Raw genomic sequence first — 18,980 nt, 5'->3', positions numbered from 1 at the left:
TTCCATGTTCCCAGCAGCAGGTAATGCACGAGTCAGCCTCTGGTGTGATCCAGTTCGTCCAGTCCCGGGTTCACATTTACAATCCGCCACGGTGTCATTGCTCACTGCAAACGTCTTAAAATTCCACCCGCTGGAGCAGCGGGTAATCATTCGTCATCATTTGTTGTGACAAACTAAACACTGTACGGGCATTGGGCACCACCAGCCCTGACATCTGATGTCAGTCTATGTGATGTGCCGTGTGGTGTCCGGTGTACTTCACAACAAACGTATTTATAGAGCGGAGGTATGCATGACATCCAAGGGGGCAGGTAAATCCAGCTATAATCAGCGTTTATAGCGCGTTCGCTTTCACTTTCTCCATGCTGCTCTGACTGAGACCTCCTCTCACTGCCTGCAGGGCGCTACTTAAAAATAACTTGTTTCTATTTACATCTGATCGGTTCCTTTAGACACAGTTTACAATTAGTTAAAATAAGTACTAACCATTTGACCAGATCCTTTTTAGCTATTATGCATTCAAGAGACCTCAGATGGACAACGTGCCACTTATGCGAGTACTGAGGTAGATGGAATGGAATGGAATGGAATGGAAAGAGAATTTATATAGCGCGATGGCTACCCAGGGGCGTCCCAGCGCTGCAGAGGAGAGTAGGTTGAGCCGGAAACGCTGGATTTAGTGGAGCTGAGGGAAGATTTAGGTAGAAGTTTTATTAAAGAGCCAGGTCTAAAGAAGTTTTCGGAAAGTGAGTAGATTGGATTCTGATTTGATTGGGAGGGGGAGAGAGTTCCAGATCTTGGCCAGATTGTAGGAGAGCGACCGGCCTCCACATCTGGCTCTTCTGATGCGTGGTACTGAGGTGAGGTGGGAGGTCGCGGATCTGAGGGGGCGATTGGGATGATAGGCTTTTACCAAGGGGTGATTGATGGAAGGGCCTGTTCCCCAGTAGGAGCAATGTGCAATGCACATGCTCTTGAATTCGATTCTAGCTCTCACAGGGAGCCAGTGGAGATCCTTCAATCTGGCTTTGACTGAGACTCGGCAAGTGATGTCGAGAAGGATTCTTGCCGCGCAGTTTTGAATGATTTGAAGTTTGTTGAGTGTGGACTGTGGGGCCCCAAGGTATAGGGCGTTACCGCAGTCGAGACGGGATAGAATTAGTCCTTGGACCATAATCCGTCTTGAGTGAAACGGAAGGAGAGGGAGGATTTTGCGAAGTAGTCTCATTAGCCCGAAGCAGGTGGCGGCAAGCTTGGTTGCTTGGTGGTTGAATGTAAGAGTTTGGTCCAGCCAGATGCCTAGACTCTTGATTTGTTCCTTGGGTTGTGGGGGGCTGCCTAAACAGAGGGGCCAGATGGAATCAGTGGATTTCATGATGTTATTTCCAAGGAGCATTACCTCTGTTTTATCCCCGTTTAGTTTTAAACAGGAGCCTGACATCCAGGCGGCAACTGCTTCCAAGCAATTGTGTAGGCTGTGGTGGGAGTTGAGAGGTGGGTCCAGCGCAACCACTAGTTGTGTGTCGTCCGCATAGGTGACAATTTTCACACCGAAGGGGCGGACAACATCAGCTAGAGGGCTAAGATAAACATTAAAAAGGGTGGGACTCAGGGAGGAGCCCTGAGGCACTCCGCAATGAAGAGGTTTACTGGAGGAGGTGAAGTCCTTCTCAAATACTTGGAAGGATCTGTCTGTGAGATAGGATCTCATCCAGGTGAGTGCTGTTCCTGAGATTCCTATCATGCCAAGGCGGTGGAGTAGAATGTCGTGATTTACAGTGTCAAAGGCGGCACTTAGGTCGAGTAGGACGAGGGCCGCAGACCCGCCACCGTCCAGGATCCTTCTTGCCTCCTCCGTCACTGCTATCAGGGTAGTCTCCGTTCCATGACGAGGCCTAAAACCCGTCTGGGTGGGGTCCAGTATGTTGTTAGATTCCAGGAAGTTGGTCAAAACAGAATTGACGTGCTTCTCAAGAAGTTTGCTGAGCCAGGGTAGAAGGGAGATAGGTCGGTAGTTAGAAGGATTGGTTTGATCGAGGCTGGGTTTCTTTAATAGAGCTTTGACCATAGCTCTTTTCCATAGACGCGGGACAATGCCAGTATGGAGGGAGCAGTTGAGCAGGTCTTGGATGGTAGGTGAAATCTGACTGGTTATCGGGATGAGAACCCTAGGGGGGGCTGGATCGGTGGGTGATCCGGATTTGACCTGTCCCATAATCTTTTCTAGTTTGATTAGGTCTAGTGACGGAATGCTGTTGAGAGCATTGAGTGGGACTGTCGTGGGGCCTATGTTGGCGGTATCGCTGGGCGAGGTGGCGGAGTGAGAGAAAGAGGAGTTGATGACTTCTATTTTATGGTGAAAGAACTCCGCTATCTCCTCACAATGGGTCTGGGTATTGTTGTGATCCTTTGGGGTCTCGGGAAGTTGCAGGAGGGATTTAGCTATCCGGTAGATCTCCTTGGGTTAAGAAGCTGCCTTATCGATCTTTTGTTCGTAGTATTTGGCCTGAGCTAGTTTGATATTTGCTTTGTAGTTTTTGATAGCTGCTCTATAGTTCGCTTTGTCTACGGGGAGATAATCGAGGCGCCATTTCCTCTCGATTCGTTTGCAGGCGCGTTTAGCCTCCCGTAGATCCGTCGTGTACCATGGGGCTGTAGGGTTGCCCCGCTTGGGATGGGTACTTTTTAGTTGGAGTACTCGGTCTAAGGAGCTGGAAATCCATCTGTTGTAATTCTCGTTGCCCTGGATGGGATTAGAAGTGTTGACAGGTTTGGTGCGCTGTAAGTTGTCCTGCCATTCAGGTAGGGGGATTTTGGACCAGTTGCGTGACTGTTGAATCGTCGGGGGTTTAGGAAGGGGGTGATTGGGGAGGGTCCAGGTGAAAGGAATGAGGAAGTGATCGGACCAGGGAAGGGGGGAAGGGTTTCCAACGTGAAGGTTGGGGCAGTTGCTGAAGATGGGGTCTAAGAGATGGCCTTTTAGATGAGTGGGCCCAAGGACACGTTGCTGTAGTTCGAGGGCATTTAGGCTGGAGGATAGTTATCTGGTGTTTGGGTCGTTCGGTCGTCCAGATGGATGTTGAGGTCGCCCAAGATTGTAAAGTTAGCGGAGCTAAGTGCAAGGTTTGCAGCTATCGCAGCAAGATTGGAAAGAAACTGACCTTGTGACCCTGGCGGGCGGTATATGAGCATACCAGAGAAGGTATGTGTGGGGCTGAATTTTATATAGAAAGGAAGACATTCACTGTCTAGAAAATGCACGGGGGTGCTAGTGACTTCGTATCCTGTTTTATGGATTACTGCTAGCCCACCGCCAATTCCTTTTTTGCGGTCAAGGGGGAGTATTTGGTATCTAGGTAGATATTAAACAGGAAGTCGTCCCTCGTGTTAGACACCATATCATGTTCCATCCATACTATCGGCATCACACCCGGTAGGCTCCGTCATCCTCAAAATGAAACGATGATTTTTAGGAAGTCGTCCCTCGTGTTAGACACCATATCATGTTCCATCCATACTATTGGCGTCACACCCGGTAGGCTCCGTCATCCTCAAAATGAAACTATGATTTTTTAGAAGAAAAAGAAAACTGGCACTTGTGTCCCACTGTTTCCCTATTTATTTATGCTCTTGAAGAAAAGAATAGTAGGAATCTTACAGAAACCTATCAGAGAATCTGTTATCTGCAAATGGTGGTAGAGCCCCATCCTGTACCCTGAAACTAGTATGCGCACAAAGTAGTAGAAATGTCATTTCGTGCAGTTATACACTATTTGTCTACAAATTGTATGTAACAATGCTTGTAAATATAGGCAACTCAGTTCTTATACAAATTAGAGTGAAAGTTATTGAAGCCCCAGTCATATTTCATCACATATCTCTGTCTGGTTAGTCTAAACCCTCCTTAAACAGTTAGTGGTGCTTTAAATGAAACTCTGGGTTTCAGCGTCCTCCTAGCAACAGGTCCATGGGATTTACCCGTGCCCCTACACTGTCAACGTATTCACCTTTCTATGCACAGTCGTCTATGAAGCAAAGAGGGCTCCCCTCCTGTTTTTCTACATAGGACAGTGTGCAGTACTTCATGTTCTAAATGTATGAAGGGCACAGAACCTTAATTCTGTATTTCCTCCTTTCTTACTGATGGGACACTGCAACGTAATTTATCTTTCTAGCTACACTTCAGCGCCACCACAGCAACACTCAGCACCAACACAGCATCAATCAGCACCACCACAGCTTCAGTCAGCACCACCACAGCATCACTCAGCGCCACAACAGCATCACTCAGCGCCACCACAGCATCACTCAGCGCCACAACAGCATCACTCAGGGCCACCACAGCATCACTCGGGCTACCACAGCATCACTCGGGGACATGCACAGCATCACTCGGGGCCAGCACAGCAACACTCGGGGCCAGCTCAGCATCACTCGGGGCCAGCACAGCGTGACTTGGGGCCAGCACAGCGTCACTCGGGCCAGCACAGCATCACTCGGGGCCAGCACGGCATCACTCAGGGCCAGCACAGCATCACTCGGGGCCAGCACAGCGTGACTTGGGGCCAGCAGAGCATCACTCTGGGCCATGCACAGCATCACTCGGGGCCAGCACAGCATCACTCGGGGCCACCACAGCATCACTCGGGGCGAGCACAGCGTCACTTGGGGCCAGCACAGCGTCACTCGGGCCAGCACAGCATCACTCGGGCCAGCACAGCATCACTCGGGGCCAGCACGGCATCACTCAGGGCCAGCACAGCATCATTCAGGGCCAGCACACCTGTTTTTATTTTAATGTATCTTAGAAGACTACTACAGTTTTTTGGGCTTTGCTGATGGGTCGGTTGCTTGTTGCTGATTTCATCTCCAGTGCGCCGCATCCACGCGGCCGCTTACTCTAAACCAGGAGACCATTTTGGAATGCTGTTGTCCATAGTTTACAATTATTTTCATGTTTCAAGATGGGCAATACGTTGGTTCTAAATGTGGTGACCATTAACTGTAAAACAATAGTGTATTTACAATATTTCTGAAACAGAGACACCTGCTGCTATATCTAGTTGTTTTTTGCAAGCATATTCCCACTGGGTTTAGACTGCAGCATGTTTTCTTTTTTCGACTTGTATTCTTTTAATCTTTCCTATGTTGTTAAGTTGTGTGTGTTTTATCAAGGTTGTGTCAGAGGGTGAATGCAGGAATAAGTGAATGGATGCATGAGTGCAAAGATAAGTGCCAGAGTGCATGTACGATGACTTATTGAGTGCCTCAACCCATTGATGAAACAAAAAACACTTTCATTCATGTCAGACAGGTTGGCTTTGCCAATGCTTTTTGTTCGGGGAGCTGTATTAGTCCTGGTCATTTTGTTTTTATTTCTGCTTCTGGTTTCTGGCCTCTGTGCTACATTTTACTATCCTGCTGCGATTCGTGCTCCTCCGCTGGTGTTTCTGTTTTCTTTCTGCAGGTCTGCTGCAGTTAAGGCTTTGTGTTCTGTCTGGGCTTTGCTGCTGTTCGTTTCTGCTCCTCTGCGGCTGTTTCAAGTTTATTGTTTTGTGTTCTCTTATAGCCTACTCTGCTGCTGTTTCTGCTCTGTTCTTTCTGCTCCTGTTTCTGCTCCTTTAATTTACAGCACGTGATGATTCAGGAAATCTTTTTTTTTTTTGTTGAAGACTTTAGAACACAACCTGGCATTGTGACGTCACACGTATCCCTGCTCTGACCGCCCGGAGGTCAGCCCCACGTGGGGCCTCTGAGTGCTCATTGGCTGGCGGTCAGACAGCCTTCCAGTCTGCTTGCTCTGGTTGGTCGTTTGCCTACAGAGCGGGCGGGGCCGGCAGTAAGGGGGGAGAAACTCAGATAGCTCCGTATTTGGAGGCGCTCGGACCGTGGTAGTGGAGCGCTATAGCCCGAGACTCCGGAGGGCACCGTAGCACGAGGCCGGGCGACCCCTCTTCGACGACGAGGACATCTTCCGTTGGCCCATTGGATTCTCACGGTGTTTCATCTCCGGTTTTGGTTCCGGAGCCCATCTCTCGCCGTTGAAGGAGTGTACCCCTTTTCCCTGGAGGATTACCGGAGCTGCTTTATGACCGAGAGGCGAAGGCGAGCCTGTTTTTTGATTAATACCCTCACCTGGGACCCACCGTTGCACAGGGGTGCACCTGCCCCGGTGGAAGGGAGGGAGCCCCCCGGAATTCAGCGCCCCCGTCCCTTGGATGTATGAAAGGGTAAAACCTTTTACTTGTACTCCCCCACAGGATGGAAAATGATTACAGGAGCCCGGCTCCCCGAGGAATGCAGGAGACCTGATGGCAGGGTAACGGGGGTCACTCCAGGAGAACCCCCCCGCCGGGGGGAAGGAGAGCCACAAAAACATGGAGTGAAGCCCCCACACCCAGGAGTGACAAACCTCACTACATACATGGAGGAGCCGCGTGTGGATTGAAGGAGACTGCGCCCATCTTGGTGGAGTGACACCCCCACAGGGGAGTAAATGAGGATCTCCCTCTCCTTTCTTGCCCTGGCTTGTTGACGCCGCGTTGTTCGGAGGAGGCCTTTGTTGGCGCTGCCTCGCCGCCCTCGTCGCTGTTTATTCAAGGATTACTAGAGAGTTGTTTGTGTTTTAAACACCGGGGGTCCTCCCCCGCCTCCGCCCACCAAAGGCTGCTCCAGGATGTATCCGCAGGGCCGACACCCGGTAAGAGTCACGTTGTACCCTGTGTGTGTAACTGTGCGTACTAGAAGCGTCAGCTGGGGAGGGAGGGGGGATACAACACACCAGAGTGGATGCCTAACCCCAAAGGGGCAGAGGATCAGTTAATGAACGAGGAATGGGCATCAATCTTTAGAGGGGCAATGTCGCTGAGGAGTAAAAGTGTAAATATGACAGTGGGCATTAATATCTGAGAGGGTGGGGGCACCACACTAAGACAGAATGGACCCCATTTACATAAGATGGGGTCGTCGGTGGATTGGCGAGAGCGGATCATTGACCGTAAAGGGTCTTCGAACCAGGGGAGGAGGGAGTCCAAACTTTGGAAGGGGACAAGATCCCAGGGTGCAACGAACTATCGGAGAGAGAAGAGGTTTTCAATGTAAAGGGGGTATCCATTTTGGGGGAGCAGTCAGTCGCTTGAGAAGGCCATCAACAAAGGGGAGGGGATGAGCCATAAGGGTTGCTTCATCACGAGGGAGGGGTGTTGTCGCCCACGGAGGTCGGGGGCAGTCCCCACCTCGAGACAGGGAGGGCACCAGCCTTGAAGAAAACGTTGACCTCTGTGCTCGGAGTCGAACACTAGCCGTCGAGAAAGGAAGGACACCGACTTGTGGTGAGGTTTCTGCATTCCACAAAAGGGGGGTGGTCCTCCCTAGAGAGTGGAACCTCAAGCGTCCTTGAGATAGAACAGTCCACTCTGCAGGGGGTTGTAAATCCCATCACCCCCAGGAGATGTTCCTTTGTGTGTCTCTTCGCAGTTTTAACTTCCCTGCAAAACGTAAACTAATGGCAGCGCCCAGTCACCCGGTAAATATACATTGTATACAGGGAGTTGTCTGTACCACTGTACGGATCCATGGGTAAAGATGGCTAGGTGGAACAGCTCTACTTCTGTTAAGGTGCGCGTGCTGTTGTCTCTGGCTGCTAGGGCCAGTCGTGGAATAAGCCTCCTTGCTAGGGTGGTGTCAGTGGCCAGGTTCAGCGGGTGGAGTGGCCTAGCTCTCAGGCCTACGCTAGGAGGCAACCGTGGGCTGCTAAATGCGCTTGCACAGCGCGTTTCCATCCTGTGGTTTTCCCATTTTGCGCCTCTGACCCTTTCCCATCAAAGGATGGAATGAAATGTGGACCAACTGAACCGCTTTGAAAGAAAAGGCCAGCCCTCTCCATGTATAATTAATTACACGATACACACAGCCATTGCATGGCAGAGCGGAAGCACCCACGCTGTAGAGTTGCCCCTTCGGTGCAGCAAAAGGCCCAAAGGTGAGTGAGAAGCTCCGCACCACGCCGCCCAGAGGTTCCTGCGATGGCTCTTTAGAGGAGCGCCCTCCTACATCTTGCCTCATGGTGGCCTGCTAGGTGCCACCCTCGACTTGGCCATCGTGCCGCAGACTAGCTTGCTGTACACCGGTCCCACTCCTAAGTCCACACGCGGGTTGTTGGTTTTAAAGGAGGTCACATAGGGGTGCAGGTGAGGAGAATGAACCTGTGAGCACTCCTTGCGGTTTTCCCAGCAGGTACTCTAACCGCCTGATTCGGAGTTTTGTAGATTAGTACAAGGGATAATGTATGGAGTCAGTTTCCTTGCACAAAAACGCCACACATTTTACCTCTTTGCAGCCCCCCCCCCCCTCCCCCCCCCCCCCCCTCCCCCCCCCCCACCCCCCCCACACACACACACACACACACACACACACACACACACACACATACACACACACACACACACACTTTCCCTCAACTGATACCGGGAGGGAATTGTACTTGGAAATGCACCTGATCAGTGTAAAATGTGTGCTGGACTTGAAATCGGTCTCGAGTGGAATTTGTTCATCATCCTGGACTTAACCGGGATCATGGCGAGTGAGGTATTGGTCTCCAGTTACACCAAATACGTCTAGCTCTGTAGTGAAGTATTTTCTAGATCCATGGCCCCAGTGTTCTGTACAACTTGACCTAGACAAACGCACTGTCGTGCCTTTCCTTTTCTCGCACTGTCCCACACCCCCACTTCTGAGGCATCAATTTTATCTAAAATGGCTGCTGAGGCGCATGCTTGCAAGGAGTAGAGTGTTTTTGGTTACTTGAAGACCTTGGCAGCGGGGGTCTTCCCTGTCCCTTTGGCATGCCTTTCAGTAGGCTCAGATAATGGCATTGCTGTATTGTGGCATGCTTTAAAAAAATCTTTTTAACGCTGGCTCTCCCCAAGTTATTTCTGTTGTTCTTTTCACCCCAGGCTAGAGTGACTCAATGACGGCCTCTACTTCGCCAGCACCGGCTGTGGTTTTCAGCAGTTTTTTGCCTGGCATTAGTAGCATCCTCTCTCTTTTGCCTTCCACTGGCAAGTTTTTCTCCTTGCAGAGGAATAAAGCAGCCCCTTCTGCACACTGGCTGCAGTCCCTGCAGAGTAGCAGACATTTGCCAGCATCCCTTCATTCCACGGATTGTGGTCTGGTGTGGGTGGGCCCCTCTAGCTTTTAGGTGAATGACCCTCTGCTGAATTCCAAGTAGAGGTAAAATGTTACCATTATGCCCGAGATGGGGATTAGAAACGAGAGGAAAGGACCAATAGCGGAGCAGGGATTGATGCGTGGGCCCCCCCTCCCCTTCAAGCACAGGACCTCTTTGCTAGGTGAGCATCTCTGACATCTGGTAGCTCTCTCATTGAGGCAGGAGGGTGACCGGGTCGGGTCTCGCACAGGCATCTTTAGACCTCAGGTTCCTTCAAAGTGTTTGAGCTCGCTGCCCAGAAGAGAAATGCAGCCTCTGCTTCGGCCTGGTTGGCGAAGCCCCCCTGGTGTTGACCACGAATGCGCCTCTGATAGCCAGGCTGTTTAGGATGTCCTTTTGTGACCCCCCCAGTGGCTCGAGAGGCTGCGCCTGTTTTCTGGTGCGTATGAGATGAGCAGATGGCACAAACTGCACAGGCCATGGGATGGAGGGAGTGGGTATTCCTGCACGTAGGATGGGATACCTCAAAATGACAGCATCACTCCTACCCCCGCGCACGAAAGAACACGTAATCACGTGACCCTACACAGGTTGGCAATGGGTCTAGTTAACCTGTTCTTACAAAAGTAACCAAAAATAGCGCCCTCTGACTTACCTTGGACCTAAGACCGCTACATAAGCGGAATGAATAAAATAAACAGCCAGTGCGCACCCACGGCCCACTCCTCCTGAATTCAAGACAGGAATTGCAAGACCGCAACGACCGGCAGCTCAAGGCAAGGAAGCTCATCTGCTTAAAATCAGTCGCTGGCGTTTTCTGCCCGCTCCAGAATGCGGCCCACCCACTACCTAGTCATCTCTAGAACTTTATTTGGGCAAAATGAAACCAGTGTCACTGCTGCACACCCTCCGGCTGACAGTAAATTAATTGGAAGACGTTCTGAGTGAGCTCAGTACAGAGTATCACTTTCCTGCGAACCAGTTCAGCAGGCGAAGCCAAACCTCACCCGGAAGAGGAAACTGCGCAAGCTCGCTAATCGGCGTACTCCCTCCCAGCACCCTGGGGCCTGGTGACGCAACAGTTGCAGCGTCGCTGCAGCAGGTGTTGTACTGGGAGACTGAGCTTCGGGTCGGAAGAGGAAGGATGCGCGATGTGTGCCTCCGAGCATGGCTTGTATGATCACGCTGCTCCTCATAGCGTTTCTGGGTACCACCTGGGGCAGGGGCATGAAACTGGCTAGGGAGTGCGAGTCGTGCCGCTGCCTGTGTGGCCCATTGTCAGTCTGCCTCCTGCGCCCTCCCCTTTACAATGGCCCACATCTCGGATAGGAAGAGAGCTGTGCATAATTGTGAGCTGCCTGCCTGATGCCCCTTGCTCTATCTCCTTCTAAAGAGAAGAGGGTGGGCTCCATGCACCTGTGAAGCATGGACCTGCTGCTGCTCCTCCTTTAAAAGTAGTGTTGCGAGTCAGGAGGTTGACTGCAGAGAGGTCGCTGCCCGGAAGGTGATGGCTACCTTCTGTCTTTCTTCAGTGGTGTCCAAAAGCCTGATAGATGCGTTCCGGTTCCTGCGATATTTTTCTCCAATTTCCCTTTCTAATGCCATGTTTGCATGCCTTCTTTCTGCTTATTCTGTGTGCGCATGTCAGGCTTTATCCCACTGGCTGCCGCGACTAAGCTGATGCTTTGGGGAACCACTTCCTCCCATGGTTTCTTCACTGCATGTCTCTCCCATCTGATTCATATAATCCCATGCACCCCCTCAGCGACAAAATCCCCTTGTGCACCATGGCCTGTGATCTAGGCTGGGCATTCCCAATTATGTACTTTGTACATCCGAGTTATTGCAGGAGACTAATACCTCCTGCAAGGGGCTGCACACAGACTGAACAAGCTCTAATGATGGAGCCCTCAGCATTCACTTCTAGCTACCGGAATTTATGACACCCACAGACCTATCGGGATCTCCAAGGGCTTCACAAACCAAAGTGAGGCCAAAAAATTGCACACGCCTCGTACAAAGCCCCCATTCCATGACTAAACTGTCTGAGCTGTGCCCCTTCCACCAGATGACACTTACTTCCCTGCTGCCTCTGATGCCTTGTGGGTGGCAGGCCCGTCACATTTTTGTGAGTTAATTTCCCAGTACCATCCTTGTGCTGTTCCCCTTTCTGGTGGGGGATTCGTTTTCCATAGCGTTGGTTCCTGTTGGTAATCTCTTTTGGTTCTTTGTGCCACTCCAAACCACCGTTATCCATAATTGAAAAGACCATGTGAGGATAAAAGTCCACCATATTTGTACCAGGGTCCCCATCCCACCAATTATTTTATTTCCCCAGAAAGCTTCCTGTTTCTTTTTTATTTATTATATTTTCTTGCTCTCTGGTTGTTACCTTTGCTCAATGACCACATCTCTACCGAGTGCCTTTCTAACCAGCTACTGTTGGAGGGGCTGGGACTAGCATCTTAACTTAAGGGTTCATCCATCCTCACACCTGTTACTGAGTGGACAGTGTGTGGTGTAAATTGACAATTTTGGGAGATACTGCCTGACTGCACCCCCACAGAGTGGTGTGTTCTACTGCTCCCTCTGTCACCCCATGCCAAGTGCAGTAGCCAGTGGTGGCCGACTAGTAGTGAATGGGGGTAGATGAGGGGGTGTTGAAATGATATTTAAAATGTACTTCCCTTTTCCGCCGGCCGCATCTCTCCTCCGCATTTCTGCTCTTTCTGACTCCTGTCCGTTGGAAGCTGCAGGAAGCACCCGGTCACACAGGCGCCCCATAGCCAGCGTTGTCTACTGCGCTCAGATCGGGAAAGGGAGGGACCCTGTGCATATTCCCTACCAGGCTGCCCATTACATCCTGGTGGGGAAGATGCAAAGTGCACATGACTGCTTGGCCGGCCAAAACGGCTGGCCAAGCAGTCATGCGCACTTAGTGTGCATAGTCCACTCCTCCCTGAGCCACCCAGCCCCGCAGCAACCAAAAATAAAACAATCACTTTCAGTTAATCATTTTACTTTTCCCTCTTTCGCTGCTCTAAGAGCAGTGGGGCGACACTCCTCCGCCTTAGTGGAGGAGCCGCCACTGGCAGTAGCTCTCTGTAACAGAGGCACACGTCACTTTCGCGGGCGTGGGTGTGGGCCTGCCCAGTGGAATAGGCCTGTGTGTGGTAAAATGGTATCTGTGACCCTGAGAGAAGGCCGCCTTTTCTCAGCAGGGCACGCCTCCCCCCTTGGCATCCGCTTCACCGTAGAATGATGCCGCCGCTCCCAACTTTGGCGAGAACACACTCTGTAATTCTGCTCTCTCTATCCTCCTCCTGCTCGTTTGTTGTGTGGTGGCCAGGACTAAACAAACCTTCCTGCCCAGGTGAGCTCACCCGCGGGTGCTCAGCCAAACCTGCTCAGCAGCAATAAGAATGGAACTCCTTCGAAGAAGTTAATGAGCTGTATGACCTGGGTTTGAAATGCACGTGATTCAACCCGGGCTGTGTGTTCCACTTCCATTAGCGGGAAACAGTCATGCAAAGTTGCCTTTCAGTCTGATTGGCTGGCACCCAAATATCTGAACTCTGCGAACTGCCTGTTTAGCAGCGTGATACTTTCCAGAGACCACAAACTGAGAAAATGAGCTGTAGCTTCACTTCAGCAATGTAAACATCTACACTGAACTAGAATTGCATGTACTGTCAGTGCACTCTGAACCCGACCTGCCTGCGTGCTGTCTCCTCCTTAACCGTAACACCCTCCTACCGAAATCCAAAGCCTCAACAAGGGTACAAGAGCTGCCTGCTACCTGGAGGTGCTCTCCTGGAGCAAGAGGGTCCCAGACAGCCCAAGGATGCCATTGGAGCCATACTGCGTGGATTGAAGGCCACACATCCGAGGTGGTGGAGGGCGGCAGACTTTCTCGAACATTGTAGCATGCCTGGGAAGCCAGCTCTCCCTGCAGCTCGGAGGGACCAGTTTCTGTTCAAGTGACACTCCTCCCACTTAGGCTCTGTTTTACCCTCTCTGGGACCACTAAACGATGACGTGGCATCAGCTTGGGCTGCAACCAGTCTAGTGCCTGGGTACGAGAAGAGTGCCATCGAGCCATGCTAGAGATCTCCAGTGATCCTGCCAGGATATCGAGGGGTCCAGCCGCTACCTGTCCCTGTAACCCCAACTAAGAGCTTGTGAACTTTAAACGTGGGGGGGTCCTCTTTACATACTTTAGTCCCATCAGCAAAACTCCTCATATAAACCCAGATCTGTTGACCTCCGCCTGACCCGCTTACATGCTCTGGAGGCTCTCCCTTCCTTTTTTACAGACCAAGTCCACACTGTCCTGATCAACCGGGAACACTTGCAGCCTTACCATGGATACCTCTAGGTCGTCCCTACACGAATGGAAGCACCATTGCCCAGTCTGTTCAGACTTGCATTTTTTCACAGGGTCAGACTGATTTGCATCTGAACTGGGGTGGCGGAGTGAGCTAAAGAATGATGATGGATTAAACCCAGATCAGTTGACCTGAGTTGAGTGCTTGCAATGTTCGACACTCCGTCCATCATCCCCTTTGGTTTTGCTTTGCATTTTTTCACTGCCCGGAAATGCTTCCAATGTCCACCCTGCTCCCCATACCACTGAGCTTTGCTTAAACTGGCCTATTCCGTTATCTTCTGACTGAGCTTGGCATATAATAACACTCACAGCAGAACATTTTTTAAGTGTCACTGGACCTGCACGTTAGGTCGTCCCCGTGTGCTGTAGTTCGTCGCCCATGAAATCTGGACATTTTGCTTTTCCTTCTAAACGCATGCATGTGCTGAATAAAAAGCGGAAACCTTGGCTTTGAAAATATTAGCAGCATGATTGCTAGTGAAGACATCCGTAGATCTGTGGTCAAGATATCGTCATACATCTTCCTGGTACCATGTGCAAGACTTATTTAGCCCCTGCAGGATGCCTGAGAATCAACGAGAGCAGGCGCGGGTGAGTTGTGAAGGTGTTTCTCGTCATCCAGGGATTTCTCTCTCATAGTGGAATTGAACAGAACATAAAGAGAGAAGACTTTGCAGCACCAATCCTGTAGATAACTGTTGGTACAAAAATCCCACTGATTCGATGAAGATCGCATGCATAGTCTATCAGCATGGCCAAGTAGAGCTAAAGTCACTGTGTTTAGCCCTATAGTCTTAAGGTTTGTCACCAAGAAGCTTGTGCTGATCCAGACACACGCTATGACCATGTAATGTATGCTAAAGGCGGAGGACGTGTCCTTATTGGTCTCCCCTTTCTTCGATGACCAAAAGCATTGCCTTTTGTTATTGGCTTGAAAGGAGTCTTATTTATTTTACAGAATTAATTTGTCAACAAACCATATCTTATGTTTACAGCAGAGTAACTTGCATCACATGTATTGTGCTGGTAATCAAAAAAGTAAAGTGATTTGGTGCATCCCTTATGGAGCCCGGAATACTGCCCCCAATCGGCCATCGCTATCTCCTCCTCAAGAAGCCTGTGATGGTTCTTTCGTTGCAAATGGACCATTGTTGGATCTGACAACCTCTTATGAGCGGTGCAAAAGTTCAGTCCTTGGGCTTTTGTTCTTACCTGTCCAATAAAACCTATGGAACCTTTCAGAAATGCCTTTTCAGTTCAGATGTCCGGAGGACGGACTCTTGTAGATGCACCATTAGTTCTGTGTGAGAAACCATCCGCAGGTTTAGCAGGTGGATGAGCTGCAGTCTAAAAAAACAAGAATTCCTCCTTCCTCCCTCGTAATTCACTTTTCAGAAGTGGACCATGACCCAATCCCCCAGGCTCTCCTACCCACGGTCTGTCTGCGGTGCATCCCTCGCGAAACTGTCTGAGTAGCCCGTCTCTACATCCTGCAGGAGAGGCCGGTCTGTCCAGGGCTGTCCTGCAAGGCTGCTTCTGTCCTTGGATTGGGGTTTGTGGGCTCGGGGCCAGCAGCTCCGTCGTGTTAATCACCTTTCTGAGGGTGTGTTCCAATGAAACTGTATTTGTGGTGTACTTCAAGACCGTGCCACACCAGCTTTCTCTGTTGCTTGTCCAGGCATCCTGTCCCACTATTGTTCTCGGGGGACTGTACGACAAGGTCCTTTGATTGGAAGGGGGCTTTTTGAGGCCGACTTATCTTTCAGGCCACATGTCCCGAGGTGAAGTTCTAGTCCCGGAGTTACCCTGCTCTGGTCTATGCGTCCTCTTTTATTTATTTCCTTCTGAATCATTCATGGCTTCTCTAGCTCAAGGCTGCTCTGGCAGCCAGTCTACCCACAGAGCCTGCAACATTCTCATTGTCTGTTTTTTTTTGTGCTGCGTCATGCTCCCAGTTGCGTGCTATTTATTTGTGTTTTTCAGACTCCCCACTTCCTTGCCCTCGGTTGTGCTAATTGAATTTGTTAATTCAAAGCTGAGGGTGGTGGGTGTCCCCACCTGAGGATCTCGGGTATTTCTGCTTTTATCATCTCCTCCATGAGTTCTTTGTGGACCCGGAGGCCGCACCCCACAGATTAGCCTTTTCTGCAGTTCTGGTTCGCTGCCACGCTCTGCCCTCTTGTCGTGTGCCTAGTTGTCCTCTCCGCCACTGCTTGCCAGCTCAGTGAGGTTTGATGCTGAAACTGTGGTTGTGCAGGGGATATTGAGTGTGTCACTTCCTCTTCAACAAGTTCCACCAGGTCCTGAAATCTACCCCCATATTGGGGAAGTGTCTAACCCTCTTTGGTTTAGGGTTTGTCTGAGCTGTGTGTTTCGAAGCCCGACATTTCACATGTATAAATATGAAAGGCCAAGATGTCCTACCCTAATTGTCATGATAACCATATATATCCCCCACGTAAGAAGCGGTGTCCAGCGTGTTATTCAACATTGCGATATGGAGCTTTGTGGTTTCTGCACCAAAAGGAGTAAAACAGTCCTGCCGTAACCAGTAACCAATACAGAAACCTACTGAGGTATTTGAATTTTATTAATGTGGAATTGGCAGCCGCAGTGATTACAAACTTACTTGAGGAATGAACTCTAAATACCAGAATGCACTTTGCGGACACGCCCAGTGGGCGAGACTTAATGAACTGCTATTTAAGAGTTGCGGCATGCTGCCTTTCCCGCATTTTGCCAAACACCTGTGATCAAGGGCGCATGACGCCCGAAACGCGTAAGGATTTTAATATTGGCAAAAGAATTCTGTTTGTTTGCTGGTCCTGAGCAGAGCTGCCTTGCGGAAATAAAGGATTACACAAGGTGTGTGCCTCTCCAAATCTGGTGCTTTGTTTTTGAATATATATATATATAGTATGCAGACGGGGACGCACCACAGTCGCATAGACCGCAAGTGAAAAGCAAACTCGATACACCATCTGTCGTCGACGGTCTTGCACATGTCCCAAGCAGCGTTTAAAGGATGGTAATGTAGTTTAGCTCCATTACTCCTTGTATTATGTAAACTATATCTTTTTGGAGGATATTTCACACTTCAGGGATTGATTGCCCATGGTGTGTATACATAATCGACGACAGATAATCTCTTTATAAAGGTTTGCAAATGGGTCCTATACTTTGTTGCAAAATAATTCATAAATATCCCTGTTATAGGACCACCATAAATTGTTCTGAAAGTATTAATAGCTGTTACCTGTGCCTCACACACACACCCCAGTGACCCAACGTGTTGTCTGTTTTAGAAATAGAAACCAGTTCTTGGTATGTTTAAACAAAAACAGTTCGTAAACTCGTATCATAGGGACTGCAATTTCAATCTTGCTATTGCTTGCATCATCAGAAGACCACATTGTTTGCTGGGTCAGTGTGTCTGCCGTAGGAATCGGTGTTTGAGGTACAGCTCACGTATTCAAGTCTTAACCTGGCCAACTTACCCATCCATCTTCAGTGGTAGAAAGTCTATTGAAACGGGAACAAGTAACACCTGTTTACAGCGGTTCAACAGGTGTGTGTGAAAACAGAGCAAGGGAGAGACCGGTGCTTATCCACCAGAAACTCCCAGGCGGCAGGACACATGTGCACTGTGCATCAAGACTATTCTGGGGATACCCTTTTCTACAAACTGCTTTTCTCCCCACACTAGCATCATTTCTTTCCATGCTCCAAGAAGGGCTCAGCTCCTGGGGGGCTGCTCTCTTGGCTTACAGTATCTTCTGCTGTCCTTTGAAGGGCGTTCCCTCTCTGGTGGTCAGTCCTGTGGAATCACTGGTGTCCTGGGGAAGGGAAGGCTTGCTTCCAGTGGATGGCCGCCTGTTGACGGGGAGCTGGAAGATTTGCTGCGCTTTGTTTGAGAAGTAGCTGGTGACTTGTTGATCATTTAGCGAGGAAGGTGTGGGGAGGCAGACCCAGTGCAGCCTTGACTAGTAGACTTTGTACCGATCTGCATATGAGAAGCGGGGTTTTCAGCTTCTGTGGAGGGGGGCACTTCTAATTTTATTTTCTGCGTTAAACACGGCTCTTGATAAAATCTGCAGATCAGTGGGAGAATTCCCTGTCCTGTCTGTGCACGTGTGCTAAATAGAGAGTCTATCACTGGGGGAAATAAGTTCTAGTTCACCAGTTTTAAAGTTACAGCCACTCCTAGCCGATGTGGCCTCTTAAAAATGACTTGGCAACCAATAGGGTGGTCACAGTAGCTGGTAAATGGTCCCGAAGTGGCTACCTATAATCAAGCGCTCCTCATTATGCATGGGGATGAGTACCTTCCTTGTCAGGAACTTCAGTGTGCTACCATTAGCTTTTGTGTATGCTCCCAGGTATAAATGAGTGGGACACTACCGGACTGGAAGCACCTACGGGTGTTGGTCTGGTACTAAACTTCTTTTCTCATTTTAGGCACAGTTCGTTGTAGAATTTGATTTGTTTGTATAAAGTGTTATTGCAACATTTATTCTCAACTGTTCTGCTGTGAAGATGCTCAAATTGTATGTTTAGGCAGAAATATTTAGTAGTCAGAACATTACTTGGAAATGCAAGCTCAGAGTGTCTATAAACATCTCAAAACACTTTACAGTGTTTGCCAGAAACTACCTCATGCACCTTCTTCCAGTTGCCACAGTTGCGGTTACGATGGTGTAATAAATGCCGTCTCGCCCGGCACAGCATTTGTTTAACTTGGACTGTGCTCCTGCCCTTGTATACACTGTAGGTGTGGTATGGAGACAGTGGAGAGGAGCAAGGAGGGTGAAAAGCAGAAGTCCCTATGAGTAAAATAGAGAAATGTTATTAAAAATTTCAAAAGGAGGACAATTAGTTTCTCATGTAGACCATGTGTTAGCTAGTTGGATAGGTCACCCTCTACAGCTGTTAATTAAACTAGGTGGCAAATCTAAAATTTGGCGATTACAACAAGAATAGCTTCGGCGTTTGCATCTCTGATTTGCCCATGTCAAACATGGTCAAAGCCACTAGCCCTGGCGCCTGGTTGGTCAGCTCTGCCCTTCCTTACCCGACAGTAATGGTGCTTTCCTCTCTATTGTGGAAATCTCCCTGGGATCGTAAGGGTGGGTAGTTTCATTTAGAGGAGTGTGATGGGGAGCTGGCTGTTCTTTCCCCTGATTCTTGAGGTTGTGACCACCCATCAGTATTAATAGTGACACCACACGTGTTTCTTCCTGATCAGCATGCTGGATCCCCGATAGAAAGCTAGGACTATTGATCCTTCTTGTCTTTCTGCGGTATCATGGTTCAGCTCTTCTTCCTAACGAATTAAGGGCTGGTGTGTAGGTTGAGTCAAAATATGGCTGAGCTCATCATTGCAGTCCCTGTCAGGATGAATAGTGAGTCAGGGTTTTTTCT

General features: G+C 49.7%; 1 protein-coding gene across 7 annotated transcripts in view; it reads left to right on the top strand.

Annotated features, from left to right (window-relative positions):
- The first annotated feature begins 5,857 nt into the window (after positions 1–5,857).
- TLE3 (TLE family member 3, transcriptional corepressor) overlaps positions 5,858–18,980 on the top strand; it is an 86,400-nt gene continuing 73,277 nt past the window's right edge. For all 7 annotated transcript variants that reach the window (XM_085644670.1, XM_085644666.1, XM_085644669.1 and 4 more), the window contains exon 1: positions 5,858–6,700. In XM_085644670.1, the coding sequence (XP_085500796.1) occupies positions 6,677–6,700 (24 nt within the window). In that variant the 5' untranslated portion in view covers positions 5,858–6,676. The remainder of the gene's footprint in view (positions 6,701–18,980) is intronic.

The sequence above is a fragment of the Triturus cristatus genome, chromosome 3_1, assembly GCF_964204655.1.
Source record: "Triturus cristatus chromosome 3_1, aTriCri1.1, whole genome shotgun sequence".
Taxonomy (NCBI): domain Eukaryota; kingdom Metazoa; phylum Chordata; class Amphibia; order Caudata; family Salamandridae; genus Triturus; species Triturus cristatus.
The sequence above is the reverse complement of the archived record's forward strand: the minus strand, read 5'-3'. Positions and strand labels throughout refer to the sequence as shown.